The sequence below is a fragment of the Poecilia latipinna genome, unplaced genomic scaffold (assembly GCF_001443285.1).
Source record: "Poecilia latipinna isolate Pla-1442-1.1 unplaced genomic scaffold, P_latipinna-1.0 Scaffold216, whole genome shotgun sequence".
NCBI lineage: Eukaryota > Metazoa > Chordata > Actinopteri > Cyprinodontiformes > Poeciliidae > Poecilia > Poecilia latipinna.
Genome location: NW_015112832.1, coordinates 294,919 through 310,051, shown reverse-complemented (window position 1 = coordinate 310,051; position 15,133 = coordinate 294,919). Strand labels below are relative to the sequence as shown.

Genomic DNA, 15,133 nt, shown 5'->3' with positions numbered 1-15,133 from the left:
TTTATATATATATATATATATATATATATATATATATATATATATATAAAACTGTTTTAGAGGGGATTATGTTTTACTATTGTCTTATTTTTGAGCTCAAATCGAAATGATAACCCAAATGTTTAAGGCGGTCTCAATAGTAACTATGAGATCCGTTCCATAATTTATTTATTTATTTTTTTTCACTAATATGACGAAGCGGGGTGGATTTCATGTTATCCGTGCCTACCAGGTCTGTGTCGTTTCAGGTAGTGAAGGGTAGCGCACTGGGGAAGTGGTGACGGAAGATAATCCGGGAGTGACGTCCAGAACGTGGGAGCAGTTTCTGAGTGTGGCCAGCCAACGGGCTGCAGCGCTGACTTTACTGCGAGCCTGTCAAACACAACCAACACAGCCGACATGGCGGACTGGGGTGAGAAACTAACTTAGGAAGGACATCTATATGTACATCATTCGCTTTTAGCAGACTTTGTTTAGACAGCCCAACATTCTGCTGTTGTAAAACTCCGTCGTTAGATGTGGATTGGCCTGACGAATATTATGTTGTTGGCTTTACAGACGCTGACAACTTCGAGCCGGAGGAGCCGATTAAAAAGGCGGCAGTGCTGGACAAATGGGAAGGCGAGGACGAAGATGAAGACGTTAAGGTAATTTAACATGATTCGTGTATGTCGTTTTGGGTTTCGTTACATTTGCGAAGTTGGATTGGGGAGTATTTGGTGTGGAATTCCGGGTTATTTGTCGATTAATTGAAATATTATCTTCCCGGCTGTTACGCCATGCTTCTGCGCGGCTCCTTTCTCCCTGTCAACCCGAACCTCGGGTTAGCTTTGTGCTAGCTGACGGCTAACTCATGTGGCTCTAAAAGACAGCCTGTTACTCGGCTAGCCAGAGGCCACTGTTCGAGTTAAAACATACTGCTTATACGCCTGCTGTTAACATATCAACTGGTCACATAGGATTAAAAATACAATTTTTGTGTGGGAGTTCCTTATAGTGATGAAACTCTTTGGGTAAATTTCAATTGCTTAGCTACAAGCTAGCATTTTAACGGGCCAATTAGCTATTAGCATTCTGCTTATTACTAAGTTCGCTTGCTTTTAAAAGTGAGATTCAACTTTTGACAGTCCGAGTTTTGTCGTGTTTTTAAAATGTTTAGTGAGAGGTGACAAAAGTTTCTTATTTTGGCTAATGTATTTACATTACATATTTGGAGGAAGGTGTCCGGTTCAGTTTGAATTCCTCCAGCTTGAGTCACGTTCAGCATGCGGCATCGCTAGCTTGCTAACAAACTCTAGCCTCAGAGGAAATCATCCAGTGGGTTGATGACTCAACTGAAGTAAGAACTAGGCCAAAACTTTACGAAACAACGGGGAGCTTTTTGGTTTTATAAAGATATAAGCCGATGTTAAGTTGCAGACACAGAGGATTACAGTTGGTCCTTGCAGTAATGTTGGCTTGTTTTCTTTCCAGAAACTTCGTTAGGAAAGAGCTGGCAGAGTCAATTGTTGTCGGTCACATATGGCGTCAGGGTTTCCAGGTTGTCTTTTTTGGCTTGTAGTATTTTCTAGGTTTAGAATACAGATTACGGTGTAAAGAGAAAAACATTTGTCTACAGTAGTCATCCCTATAGTAGTATCTGAGAGATCATGTGCATTATCTTTAAAGTAAGACAACCTCATTGATTGATAAATAATTAGTTTAATTTATTTAATCAATCTGTCTCATAATTTCAAGAGTTTTATTTTGTATTTGGTACAATAAAATTTTGCATAAATGGAAAGTGAAGTGGACATTAAAGTAGATAGAAGCAAAGAACATTATTTTTGACTTAAATTTTACTTTCTCCTTGACATTTATCTATTAACAATTTAAACAGAGAGTCTGGTATGATTCAACAAAGGATGCCATATCCCATAGAAATTTGTAATTATATAATCTTCAAATTTGTTCCATTTGATGTTCTGAATGAATTGTTGACTTTACACCAATGCCTTTATCAAGAAAGTTATTATGACCTTATTTAAAAAAAAAAACAATCTTTTTAACAATGTAATTTTTATTTGTCTACAGGATAACTGGGATGATGAAGATGAAGAGGAGAAAAAAGTAGAGGTGAAGAAGACAGGTAAGGTTTTAAATTTGTATGATTGTTGAACATTATATGTGTCCTTTTAATTTTAACTTTCAACTTTGTTTTCAAAACTAAATGTTACACATGCAATTTTTCCCAGAAACAAAAGTTTCTGAAAAGAAAAGGTTGACTGAAAAGATTAAAGAGAAGGAAAATCAGCTAAGGAAGAAACAACAAGAACTGAAAAGGGAGATGGAGGAGAAAGTAAGTGTCATTGCACAACAAATGAAAGGGACATTTTTATTTTTATTTTTTGCCTTTTTTTAAATATGACTTTACGTTTGGTTTGTGTTATTCTAGCCTGAAGAACCTACTCCAGAGGAACAACTCACAGAGAAGTTAAGAGTCAAGAAACTACAGGAAGATGCAGACTTGGAGCTAGCAAAAGATGCTTTTGGTAGGAGATGACCCCATATTCTGGGATTTAACTTCTTACTGCTTTCTGAATGTTTTTAAGGATGACTTGAGCTTGAGCACCCAAAATCCTCTTAAATGTGGGTATCTAATGATATGTTGGTGCACATTTAATTAATATGTGCTGTACTGTAATAGCACTTTTACTCTTTGACTTCATACATTTTAAAACCTTGTTCTTGTTTTTGTAGGTGTTAATACTGTCGCAGGAATTGATGCCATGTGTCCATCCTCCAAAGAAGAATTCACAGAATTTGAAAAATTGCTGAAAGAAAAGATAACTCAGTTTGAAAAATCAGTCCATTATTCAAGTTTCTTGGATTCATTGTTTCGGGAACTTTGTATTTCATGTAAGAAAACAACTTTATCAATATTTCCAACAGTATCATTAAATGAATATTGGTGCCTTTCTTTAAAAAAAAAATCAAACTCTAGAGTTATTGTTTTCTTTTGTTTTTACAGTGGAAGTAGATGACTTGAAGAAAATCAGTAGTTCACTTTCAGTCCTACTTAGTGAAAAACAGAAACAAGAAAAGGTAAGTTTTATGTTTTTCTTTTGAATTTGAATAAAGCTTTAGGCAGCAGGGGGTGCTGTTAATCTACTCCAGTTTGGTGCGTCGTGTTCATACAGTTAATGGGAATATGTTGTATTTTGATTGTTTATACGCAGTCTAAATTTTAATATTCTTTATGATGTGTCATTGTTTAGTTTAGTTCTCATGTAAAGTGTAGTTGGAAGACTTTCTAAAAATGTTCCATATAATTTAAGTCATATATTTTTTTTCTTCTCAGCAAAACAAAGGAAAGAAGAAGAAGAAAGGGGTTGTACCTGGAGGTGGACTGAAAGCACAGATGAGAGACGACCTTGACTATGCAGAGTTTGACGGCGGTTATGCCCAGGACTACGAGGACTTCATGTGACATAGGCTCCTTTACTACTTTCCTCCCCTCCTTCTTAACCATCAAAAGTACAGCTGTACCTTCCCATGCTGTCCAGTGCCATCCTGGGAAATCTGAACTATGTGCCGCCCCTTTCATTTTTGCTTCAGTTACCAGAGGGACTATACCTGGGAGCATCCAGTCTCAGCACTCTTAATGTACAGAATGGCCTTTTCCGTCTCATTCAGCCTCAACTCGCACACGATCATGTGGAATCTGTTGTGTGACCCAGCTTCAAAGAAGAATACATCTGTAACTGCTGCTGCCTGATTTTTGCAGGGCTTTTTTTTTTTTTTTAAATAAATGTTGCTCCTGTTAAAATGGCAGTACAGCAGTTGTAAGTAAAGTGACATAGAAACAAGGTTCTATGCAAATTCCTAAACCAGAATGTCATGTATTATAGATCGCACTGAAGTGTGGTTAGATCTTTTACAGGAAAAATGTATATAGTTAATATCTCTTGGGTTGCCAAATGCAGAACAATTATTCAGTTTATTATTCATCTCTGGAACAGTTGCATTGTGGGTTATTTGAGAACGGCACAACATATGAGTAGTGGTAATTTTACAGAGTGCACATGACATTCAATATATGATAAAAGGGATAGAGAATAATAAATGTGACTTTAAAACCTCACAGCCATTCTCGATACATCTCTGGAATATCCTTGAAAATATGGAGCAAACGATGCTTAAAAGTATTTTCTTTTGCATGACAGAAATGTAACTTACTAATTTGAGTTTTACTAATGCAGAAAACCAACAAATCAGGCAAATGGAGTAACTTGCTGCAACTGGTCTCTAATTGTTGCTTCTGCAGGCTTGTCAATTCTGATGAGGAGCGGAGGCTCATGGGCTCCACATGTCTTATGGGCTTCAGTTCGTTGAAAGGGGCATCTTTCTCCTTTTTCTGCTCTAGCTCATGACCAGTTCCAATCTTACACAGACGATTCGATACATGCAATTTTGAAAATATGACATCTGTTTTTTAAGCATCTTAATTTAATAAATGACTGGTCAGGAGAGCAAATTGTGTGTTGGTCATTCTTAATGTGCATAAACAGAACCTGAAAGAAATGTCCATTCATATTTGATGAACAAAATCTGACGTCAATAAGAGTGTGATTGGCACCTACCTGTTGTACAATGTTGTCACATTTGACAGTAGTGATTAAAAAAAAACCGTTCAGGGCTTCCCAGGTTGCCAAAATATTCAGCTAAAGCTGAAACGTTTGACAAACTGGATATGCTTGTGGTTAGTAACAGAAAAAAAAAATTGGCAGGTACAAAAACGAGCTCATGCCCAGTGAACGATTGGGCCAACTGAGCCTGAGATTGTTGATGGCTCTTAAAACCAATCCAGGATGGCTGCAAAACATGTTGGATTTTCATCATAAGATTCCCAATTTAGAAAAAAGACAAATATACACAACAGTAACATTAAAATTAAAACTTAAAAGGGATAATGAGCAATCAGCAGTTTAGGTATGGTAAGTAGCTAAACTTGATAACGGCTAGTGTAATGTCAATCTCAAATCAGATTTGATGCATTTAAATAAATCCAGTAATGCATAGCCTGTTTTTAAAATACTGATGCACTCGCACTGCTGTTTTGAATGTTTATTTGCATAAAAGTGTCAATTTTGCTTTGATTGTGTACTTGCATAAAAGTACCTTGTGATTTGTTCCAGTTATGTTTAACAAAACAAATACAAGGAAATGTGTTAACTTGACCAATGAGAATCTCTGAGGGAAGAAATTCTTATTTGCAGGAACTACTTGAACATTTGCAATTAGATTACTGTTGTATCAGTTTTCCAGAATTGAAGAAACCTGTTGGATGAGAGGTGTGTTATCTTTAAAAAAATAAGAAAAAAAAATCAAGTGGTTTTCTATTTCGGTATTTAGGATTGGCATGTTCTAGGTGACTGAGAATCTAAACCAGTGTACAGTTGTTGTAAACCCTGGAAGGTGATATCAAAGTGTATTAGCTCTTGGTGTTTCAAGTAAATGTACTGTAAATCTTTTAACTGACAAGCTACATAAGTATCTATTAACTTGTAATAACTTAGGTAAGAAACATATTGTTAGTTGTTAAAACATGGCATTTTTCAGATGACTCAAATCTTGAAATTGCCCCAAGGCTGAACAATCCAACTTGTTTTTGATGATCAAAACCTCTACCTACTGCACATGTGACACTGACTGCTCAAATTCTCTGCACACCAACAAAAAATCAAAATGATCATTTAAGTTTTTAATTTATTATTGCCAGATTCGGCCTTTCAAGTTGGGTGAGTCTTTAAGTAACTCTCTTGGGTTAGATGAAACTAAAAGAGCAAGAAGAAAGAAACTATATGGATTCTTTGGAATATGTTGAATGTGCTGCTTGGTGCTTTGGCTATAAAAAGTAGAGTATATAAAGAGAGTTAAACACTTTGAAATGCCATTGGGCCACTCAGAAATTTATAATGTCTAATTTGATTTAGCTAAGTGCAACAATGTTGATTACAAAGAGATTGACTATATGGAAGAATGTCCTAAAGTAAACTGCAAAAATAACACAGAAACTTTAAAAGTAAACAGGTGAAAATTTGTAAACTGGTAAATGTGTAAATTTGCAGCTGTATTTCATTAACTGATGCCACAAAGATCGACATACTACAGTAAAGTGCTGATTTACTTTCATTGAAGACATACAGTGTTCAGGGAAATGTTTCAGACTTCAGGCGGCGTATTAAAAATTGAAGTTTATTTGTTTTATGCAAATTTGTTCAATTACATTTGGACAAATGTAATTGAACATTTGTAAGTGAGCTCCTAGAAAGGGGGCTTTATATATTTGAAAAGCTATAACTCCTAAATCACTCGTCCAATTTGGATGTTGATACACCAATATTGAAGGTTTAGGTTTTAAATCTTTGACCACTTTTATTATAAAGTATAACTGCAACTTGAATATGTTTTGGTAAATTACTTAAACATCAAAAACTGCTTCAGTGTCTTATTTCCAGACATGAACTTCAGAGTCATTTATCTTTTTCCTCCTGTGGGATTTCTGGCGCTACGTTTCCCGCTCCTGCGGAGTGTGTTGGCCCTTTGTCGACGTCTGGTTTTCCTGTTGTCTCCTCTCGCAACACTTGTTACTATCTGACTTTGGGAGCTCTGCATAGCTTGAAAGATACTCTGACGTGTCACTTCACGATCTCCACAGCTGAAGCTTAACGCCACACCCTCGTTGGTTTTCATGACCCTAGACGTGCCATCAGAAGTGCCGTCAAAGCAGCGCCCAAGTGCAATCTCTTTTGCTGTGCGTGGATCTTGTTCCGTCTCTGTGTAGATTCCATAGTTGTGGCCAAGAGAGTCGAGAGGTGCCAGCATGGTGAACTCATTGGTGTCGTTGTTGACAGCTAGAGGTAGGTGGTTCACCAGATAATCTTGAAGCATCGTGTTCACATGGTCTCTCTTACAGCTACCTTGAGGAATCACCTTCACCAGGGTACGATCCACACGGTCCTGATCATACAGCATGCCACTGCACTTGAACTCCAGACACACTGCTGAAACATTTGCCTGTTCCATATCACGAATGCTGCGAGTGTCTCTGAGACCGTACAGCTGGCCTACTGTCTTTGGATGGGTGCCACCCATGTTACGAGACCTTACATTGATTTCATGCGGACTGTTGATTTTAACCTTGATGTAGCAGGCACGGTATTCCATGGGCTTAGGCCACCAACTCAGGTAATCCTCTGTCCAGCTCATTGGGTCATCTTCATTAAATGGCACAGTGTTGTAATCATAACGGTCTCCTTCAACTCTTGAAAACCTGAAGTGTGCAGCACTAAATGGGGCCTCTTCACATTCCTTCAGCTTTTCAAATGCATATACTGGTCCATTAGACTCCTCAGCTGCGTTAGGACTTGGTTTTGCCACATTGATACTAAACGCAGTCTTCTTTACTCTGCTGTCTTCGTGGTCTGTTCGCCTGTAGTTTAGTTTTCTAAGGTAAGGCTGGGGCACTCCAACAAGGCTGGGATTGAGTTTAGGGGCAGACGACACAGCCTCTAGTTCCTCTCCTCCAAGGTTAGCCATCACATATGCAGAATAAGCATCAGGTTTTTGCTCATCACAGAAGGCTGGAAGACAAGCTCCATTCGGGCCAGTGACAACACTGTCAAAACGACCCCAGGCACGAGGATTAGAGGAGTAGCCAGCTGTTGGTTCCATGTTTATGAGACTCACCACAACTCCCTCTACCTGCTCACTGGGCATGAAACGCTCACTGCGGAAAGCTCTCACTTTGACATAGCATCTGCGATTTTCAGGGACGTCGAGATTAAACAGACGCCTCTCTCTGATCTCCATGTTTCCGATCAAAAATGTTCTCTCCTCTCTTTTGCCTCTCCTTCTCTTATCTAGCTGCAGACTCCCTTCTTCCTCCCACAGGCCAGTTTCAAGGTTCAGTGACCAAAGCTTCATGTTGCTGAGGTGCTCTGACATCTTCACCTGAGCCGAGTCCAAGAATACTTTAACCTCGCCAGCGTTTAGAGGCTCATTATTTTCCTCACCTCTAAAGTCAACTGAAAACATGCCGTAGGTTCTCAGTGGAAGCATATCACCTTCGCCTCCTATAAAATTAAGGTCACTTGAAGCAGCAGCAGCAGTAGTGACATCTCTCGGGTCTAAGAATGTAACACTTGCATTGACATTACCGGTAAAGACTTCTCCGTTCTCCTTGTAGAAAGAATGAGGGGGAATCTGGATTTGGACCATCGCTTCCTGGCCTTCCACCTCCCCGAGATTTAGAGTGTTAGTTTCTGAGGAGCTGATGGTCACAGGAGCTTTCTTTCGTAGAACTTTGATTTCGTGGTAAACAGCTCCTCCTTTTGTGTTAAATGGAAGCACCTTTGTGGTATTGACAAACTTTTGCATGTTGTCAACAAAAGTCAACACCAGTCTTTCAGTGTCTGGGGGAACCTGGACAGAGAAGGTGCCTTTGTAGCCTGTGCGGCTGATTCTGACTCCATTCATGAAGATGTGGCCAAACCTCATTGGCTCACCATTGTCTGCAGCAATGGCACGACCATAAACAACAGCCTGGGTGTCCACGCATTTCTGACAGCCACACTCTGTCACTACCATGGTGGGCAACTGGTAGCCTTGGCACGTCAGCTGTCTCTCTTCCATCTTTGCCACGCCACAGCAGTACGCCACATTGTCTTTGCACCTGATGGCATTGTCCAGCTGTCCAGCACATGTGCCTGGAGGGCACTTGCCCACATCGTAGTAAAAGGAGTTTGTGCTGTTTTGGTAGCAGTCATGTGGAAGGCGAATGAGGTGAGATTCAGGCGTGGGGTTGCATGAATGCTCCTCTCTACCTGTATATGAAATGTACGGACAAAACATATGTTAATATCGTAAGACCTACTCTATCGATGCTTGTTCAGTTATTTTGTCAAGGACAAACCTATGATTTTTAGAGTGGCAGGTTTGGACTTAACGGCGCCGGACGGCCCACTTGCTCTGCAGTAGTACTCTCCAGCTTGCTCTGGATGTAAATCTTTCAGGACCAGCGTGCTCTCGGATTGCATTTCCATAAGAATATTGTCATGAAACCTGTTGGTTCACGCAAATAGCAAAAAATAATAGAAAAGGTGATAAAGTTTAAATTTAGTGCAAAAAATGCTATAGTAGATGTGCTGCGAAGCTAACAGTAGTTTGTGAAGACAGAAACATTACTTTTCATTTCTATCCCATTTACCTTCACCCAAGACTAATTTCTTGCTCATGTCTACACCTGTGAAAAATATGTTTTTAGCTCCCCCTGTGTAATAGTACTGCTCATAGTTACTATTCGCTTAATTTAAATTACATATTAGTTGTTTTATTATTATTATTATTATTATTATTATTATTATTATAATCATGTTTATGGTGTTGTGTGATATGTGTTGAGGCATCTGACAGATTATGTAAACAGAATTTCCATTTCTATGGAGAATAACATTTTATCTTATGTAAAGTTCCCTGGGCAGGGACCTAGGAACTAGAGTTGTGTATCTGAGTTGAGTTCTTACCATTGGTACTTGTTAGGCTGTGGTGTTCCAGCTACTTTGCAGCAGAAGGCAGCACTTTGTCCTTCTCTCCTGGCTTTATTCTCTTGGTTGCTTAAGACATGAAGCTTTTCTGGAAAAAAAAAAAAAAAAAAAAAGAAGTAGAAATGTTCCATGGCTTATTTAAATTTCAGTGGCAGTATACAAACAGTTACAATATATGTAGCTTTTTTTTTTTCTCCTTGTCTGACATTTAGTAAGGAATAATTAAATCTTTTGTGTTTATCAGAATAAGGAGTAAGATCCTTTTTTTTCAACATTTCCCACTTTCAAAAGTTGCTTTAGTATTTCCACGTAATGTTTTATAATGTTTTTCTCAAGATGCCATCTATTTTTTTGAAGTGCGCTCATCCTTTGTGCTGCAGAACACCCACAGAATGTGTTGCTGCCAACCCTGTACTTCTTCATATTTAGGGTCGTTTTTCTCAGGCTTGGACCTTTTTCCCTGTTTCCTTCAAATACAACAGTGATAATTTTGGCCAGACTTAGGTTAGTGTCTCCAAAGCACAGGGAAATTATATTTTGTTTTCCTGAGTGCATTTGCAAACTCCCTTCTGTCCATACATGTTGCTTTTGGGGTAATTGTGATCTCAGTCGCCGTGTCTGTGGGCAAGACACTTCACCTGCCTTCGTTGCTGGTGGTAGTGAGAGTTCCCACTTCTCTCAATCTGCCCCAGGGTAACTGTGGCTACAATGTAGATAACCGCAGTCAGTGTGTGAATCTGAATGTGAATGGGTGAATGATTAAATGTACGTAAAGCGTTTTTGGGTTCTTTGGACCAGCTGAAGTGGTATATAAGTACAGGCTATGTATCATTTACCATTAATGACTTCCTGCTCACTGACTGGCTTTTCCTACCATCTCGATACAGAACGTATGAATCATAACGCTGTCTTAACAGATTCAGTATGAGCGTTCACAAGCCCTTTTGCTTTTGTTCTGTTTTTTATGCACAGTTTGCACCAAAATACATACATCTCAGGGTCACAGAACCTATCTACTTTCTGAATGGTATGGACATATAGACATTCACCGCAGTGTTAATACTTGCATTTTTCAACAGATTTTACAGAAGAATGAATCAGACTTGTGGAGGGCCACAGTTTTTATCCTGATATCTTAGTTGATTATTTTTTTTCTCCAAAATAAATCACCAAAGGAAACCGTTAAAGTGTTCCCTTGAAATGCATTCACAGGTGTGCCTCAATTACATTTTTAAAAAGAAATAGGAATAAGAGTGTGTGTAATCTAATATATATGAAAAAAGCAAAAAATATTTGTCATTATTCTGACACTGGGCAACCAGAAATAACATTCGTAAACATTAGTAACCTAAAGCATAAGTGTCAGATTTCGTGTCAGAAAGGGAGAACGTAACTTTCCTATATGTTTTATATAAATCTGATTTCATCTTTATGCAATAAAGGACTTGTTCGACTATACAATCCACACCTGCTCTCTTCAGCTGCACACTGAGAACTGAGGTCCGCTCAGTGGTGAGGGGCACAACAACATCAAGAGTTGCGTGACCCAGCAGGCTGACTGTCAGTGTTGTGTTGCCATCTGGGCATATTCCAGGAACTCTAAAGTGTCCATTGTGGTCTGTGAGGGTGAGGAGTTTGCCTGAGCGAAGGATTGCTGCTCCCTCAGCAATCAGACCACCGGCGCTTCGCACAGATCCCAAAAGGACGTGCTCTTCACACATGCAAGCATCACAGTCAGCATTCACTCTCCCAATCACGCAGTGCAGGTAACAATCTAGAAAGGAGAGCAAACACAAACATTAGCTCCTCTCACATTAGTTTATGTCCAAGTGAAGACATTTGCAGGATGGTTTGTGTGACTCTATTACCCGTCTTGACGCACTCAGGTCCGTTGCATGGTTTTCCCTCTATTTTAGGCCCATTGCAAGTTACTGATTGAGACTTGCAGTTTCGATGGCGAAGCTGCACACCTACTTGACCGCAGAGAGCAGGACATGGGCTCCAGTTTGACCATAAACCCCAGGTTCCCTGAGTGTTTACACTTCTTTCTGGTAAAATAAAATTACGCAAATTATTGTTCAACTAATATTATTATTGCTATATGTAATAGGGGGAAAAAAAACCCACAATAAAATAAAATGTTTAAAGTCTTTAGTTTCTAAGTGTGCAAACCTTTTGGACAGAGAAAGCGAACTGCGTAGTTTGAGCAGTTGCTTCCAGGACTTTGCTCTTCATTGAGACACCAGAATCCTACAGTTGGATCTGCGTGCACCACCTCCCCAGTTTCCCGGGCTGGTACCCATTCGGTGGTTCTAGCTTCAATTGCGCGCGGAGTCTCACACACTCTGGTACGGTAATAGAAGCGAATGGCGTCCAGCTGCTCGTAGTCTCCTCGGCCTCCTGGGTGGTCAACGTTGAACCATGTGGTCCACTCAAAGTTGTCTAGACATGTGGAGTTTACAGAAAGAAAGATATGTTTAGCTTATCTATCATAGTTTAACAATACATCAAACCAACAATACACAGTTTAAAACTTCAGGTTAGTTTTTTTTTATTAACCCACCATTGGAGTGGTAGACTGCAGGATTAGACTCTTTGTTGTCTCCTCTCCATGATCCTGCACAGTATAGATGAGTGTGAGTGATTAATACCTTTGTGTAAGGAGTGTTAAAAAAAACATACCAGGTAAGCTGTTCTAAAACAATATTTGATGTTAGTTATTCACAAATATTAAAGGTAATCTAATCCATTGTTTAAAGTTAGCGATGTGATGTGTGAGCCAGGATATATAAATCTCTGCTATGTTGAGACTCACAAATAAAATGTACTGCTGTGGCAAGGAAAAAGGGAGAGAGAGAGTTAAATATGCCAGGGCTACCAGCTGGTAAAAAAATGTATGGACACCAACACCAATGTTTGGTCATGCCGATGCTGCAGACAATGATGGCCCAATGAGGTTTAGACACATCTTCGAGTAGGCAATCAGAATTAGCTGCACAGGTTACAAAAGGACCTTCTTTGTTTAGGCTTGTCCTGACATTCAATAACTAGTGATAATATTTGTTGAAAATCACTTAAAAAATTGTTAATGCTACAAAAATGCTCACTCTTCATACAAACAGGAAAACTATTTCATTGTTCTATTAAACAACTAAACTGTTGCTTTCAGTTTGCTTTGGAAATCGAAGCTGGAAATGTCATTTGTCATTTGTGAAATTTCTAAACCTTAGATATTTTTGTCTGCTGTTGATACAGTCATATTTGGGTATAAAAGCAGTACAGAAAATGATTGCTGATGTAACCAAAGTCTAAAGAAAACCCCTTAGAAAGGCCAAAGGGACATTAAGAAAAACCACTTTGAATTATTGCAATCTTGCAAAATTCTAAGAAATGCCGGGTGTTTTCAGCAGTTCTGTATATGTGAATTTAAAGAAGACATTTAAACATGAATTGGAGAGACAAAATAAAACAAAACGTTAAGTGTCACACCTTGAACTGTAAGAACAGTGGCTGCAGTTATTCCCAGAAAGATGAGAAGAGACCTATGTGACATTTTCACACTCTGCCGCCACACTGGACCCTCCAGTCTTTCTCCTCTGGTATGCGTAAGTCCACAAAAAAGTCAATGTTTGGCAGCAAAACCACCTGGAGGAATGATTAAGTTAAAATATGTTCCATGTTATGACTGTTCAGCACATACTGTACATCCCTATAAAAGAGTGAGGTTGATAATAATATTGCATTAAAACATAAAACGGGTAGCACACTTCATTACATTTATAAAAACAATAGTTTGTTTCTGGTAAAACAAAGCAGTAAATGCAGCGTTCTTCTTTGAGCTTTAAAGTAAAAAATAAAACCTTGGATGGACAGAGCTGTGCTCTCAGATTACACATCTGTGTTAGCCATCACCATTTGTCAGGGGAACACTCAAACATATCTGCATCCACTGTCGAAATCTGGCCACACAACCCAAACACCCACACACAAACACAAAAGGGCTGACTTAAAAGGAGGACAAACTGGACATTAACAACCATGTTGTAGCTTCTTCATTTCTAACGTTTTTTCAGTGGATAATTACATATGCAATTACAATAATTACATATGAAGCTGAAAGAGGGAAATAAGGAAACAACGCAAATGTGCTTGTCAGACATTAGCCTAGGATTGTGATTTACAAAATGTTCACAGTTTATATTACAGAAGATGCTATTAATACTTATTACTTTTTACATATTTTTTGCAGTAGGTTCCTTTTAGCACTTTCAACATGGTGATAATCTGACTTCTCTGCAGTTTAATCCATCAGATTAATCAGAACACAGAAAATAAAGTAGTATATTTTCTTACCTGCTTTGAAAATGAAAACTTGCTTAAGAGCTTCTAGTTGTATATTTTGAACTGGAAAGTCTTCTCTAAACTTTTTTCTGAAATTTCCCTTTCACTCTACTCTCCTTCCCTTGTGGTTCCTTGTTCTACTTGAAAATCTTCCTCCTCCTCCGTTGCTTTTATACCTCTCTGCCTCTGCTACCACTCCCTCCTCTCTCAACTACTAGCCACAAGGTCTTTGTTTTTGCACCGTGAGATTTTTTATCACCTCCCCTTATAGAACTGTGGCATCAAATGATTATTAGATGGTTTGTGGCATAAAAGAGGAATTATCATGGTCTCCACATTACAAAGGCAAGTGTTAATAGATTGACCTGAAAACACATACTATACATTTATCAATATAGGCATATTGCATATCCACAGATCGGGAAAAAGCTCTTCTAAATGACAGAAACAATATTTTCTACCTCAACAACACCCAGCCTGAACACGAAGCAGCTTGATAAAAAGAAACGTAATTAGATGCTAACGAGGCATACCCGGTAAAAAACGCAACAGTGAAAGAGCTAGGTGGCCCGATCCTCACAAACTATCGATCAGAGTAAAGCCGAAGCTCTGCCGTTTCCAACAATACCAGAGTCACCACGCTACGTGCAAAACTCACTGAACCAGCAGCTAAAGAAGAAAAAAATAAATAGTTAATTTCACGAAGCTAAAAGCATAATCCAGTCCTACCTTTGCTGTTTCATGGTCATAATCCTTATTAGAGTAAATATTTCCACTTGGTTCGATAATCCATATTCCCTGCGTCCATCTCACATTGTTTTCGGCTCTGCCCAGAGCCTCTTCCGTCTCCTAGCTACCATAAACAAAATCTAGAGGCGATGTCTATGGGTGTCACACCTGCCACCGGAAGTGCCATTAGTAGGTGCGGTGTCACGATTTGCGCTCGGCCCTGCTGCTGAATGCCCAGTTGGAACCCGCAATGAATTATGGGATATCGTGGGCCGTGAAGGATACACCGGACCCATCCTTCAAATCTGGGGAAAAGAAGGACGCATGTGATGGACGCATTTGAAGGAGTCTTTGAATTCGGACGGGCCTTGTCGCCACGCTATGACGTAATTGGCCTACAAATCCGTCCTTGGAAGGATGCAGACCCTGAATTCGGACACAGACGGATCCAGGAGGATTTTTTTTCGCGGTGCTTT

At 39.1% G+C, this 15,133-nt stretch overlaps 2 protein-coding genes across 4 annotated transcripts; one reads left to right on the top strand and one right to left on the bottom strand.

The window, feature by feature from the left end:
* Positions 1-207: 207 nt before the first annotated feature.
* Positions 208-4,123, top strand: eif3jb (eukaryotic translation initiation factor 3, subunit Jb). Of its 2 annotated transcripts, XM_015031756.1 has the most exons (9): positions 208-412; positions 559-647; positions 1,474-1,540; positions 2,074-2,128; positions 2,235-2,338; positions 2,435-2,531; positions 2,740-2,898; positions 3,011-3,084; positions 3,341-4,123. In XM_015031756.1, the coding sequence occupies exons 2-9, from the start codon at positions 634-636 to the stop codon at positions 3,467-3,469; spliced, it is 699 nt and encodes a 232-aa protein (XP_014887242.1). In that variant the 5' UTR covers positions 208-412; positions 559-633; the 3' UTR covers positions 3,470-4,123. The 2 variants fall into 2 exon arrangements, with proteins under 2 accessions (XP_014887242.1, XP_014887241.1); XM_015031755.1 differs by lacking the exon at positions 1,474-1,540 and having other exon boundaries at positions 211-412.
* cilp (cartilage intermediate layer protein, nucleotide pyrophosphohydrolase) lies at positions 3,770-15,132 on the bottom strand. 2 transcript variants are annotated; one of them, XM_015031752.1, is made up of 9 exons: positions 14,658-15,132; positions 13,077-13,232; positions 12,151-12,204; positions 11,760-12,029; positions 11,456-11,635; positions 11,056-11,361; positions 9,567-9,675; positions 8,957-9,105; positions 3,770-8,867 (listed from the first exon to the last, which is right to left on the bottom strand). In XM_015031752.1, the coding sequence occupies exons 2-9, from the start codon at positions 13,138-13,140 to the stop codon at positions 6,520-6,522; spliced, it is 3,480 nt and encodes a 1,159-aa protein (XP_014887238.1). In that variant the 5' UTR covers positions 13,141-13,232; positions 14,658-15,132; the 3' UTR covers positions 3,770-6,519. The 2 variants fall into 2 exon arrangements, with proteins under 2 accessions (XP_014887238.1, XP_014887237.1); XM_015031751.1 differs by lacking the exon at positions 14,658-15,132 and adding an exon at positions 13,941-14,090.
* Between the last annotated feature and the right edge of the window lies 1 nt (position 15,133).

Bases quoted from the DNA above. Each gene is read 5' to 3' on its own strand.
- eif3jb (XM_015031755.1), top strand. The intron at 648-2,073 runs GTAATTTAACAT...ATTTGTCTACAG, and splicing joins ACGAAGATGAAGACGTTAAG to GATAACTGGGATGATGAAGA. The intron at 2,899-3,010 runs GTAAGAAAACAA...TTGTTTTTACAG, and splicing joins TCGGGAACTTTGTATTTCAT to TGGAAGTAGATGACTTGAAG.
- cilp (XM_015031752.1), bottom strand. From the start codon at position 13,140: ATGTCACATAGGTCTCTTCTCATCTTTCTGGGAATAACTGCAGCCACT. The intron at 11,636-11,759 runs GTTTGCACACTT...TTATTTTACCAG, and splicing joins TCGCTTTCTCTGTCCAAAAG to AAAGAAGTGTAAACACTCAG. The intron at 8,868-8,956 runs GTTTGTCCTTGA...TTTCATATACAG, and splicing joins TGCCACTCTAAAAATCATAG to GTAGAGAGGAGCATTCATGC.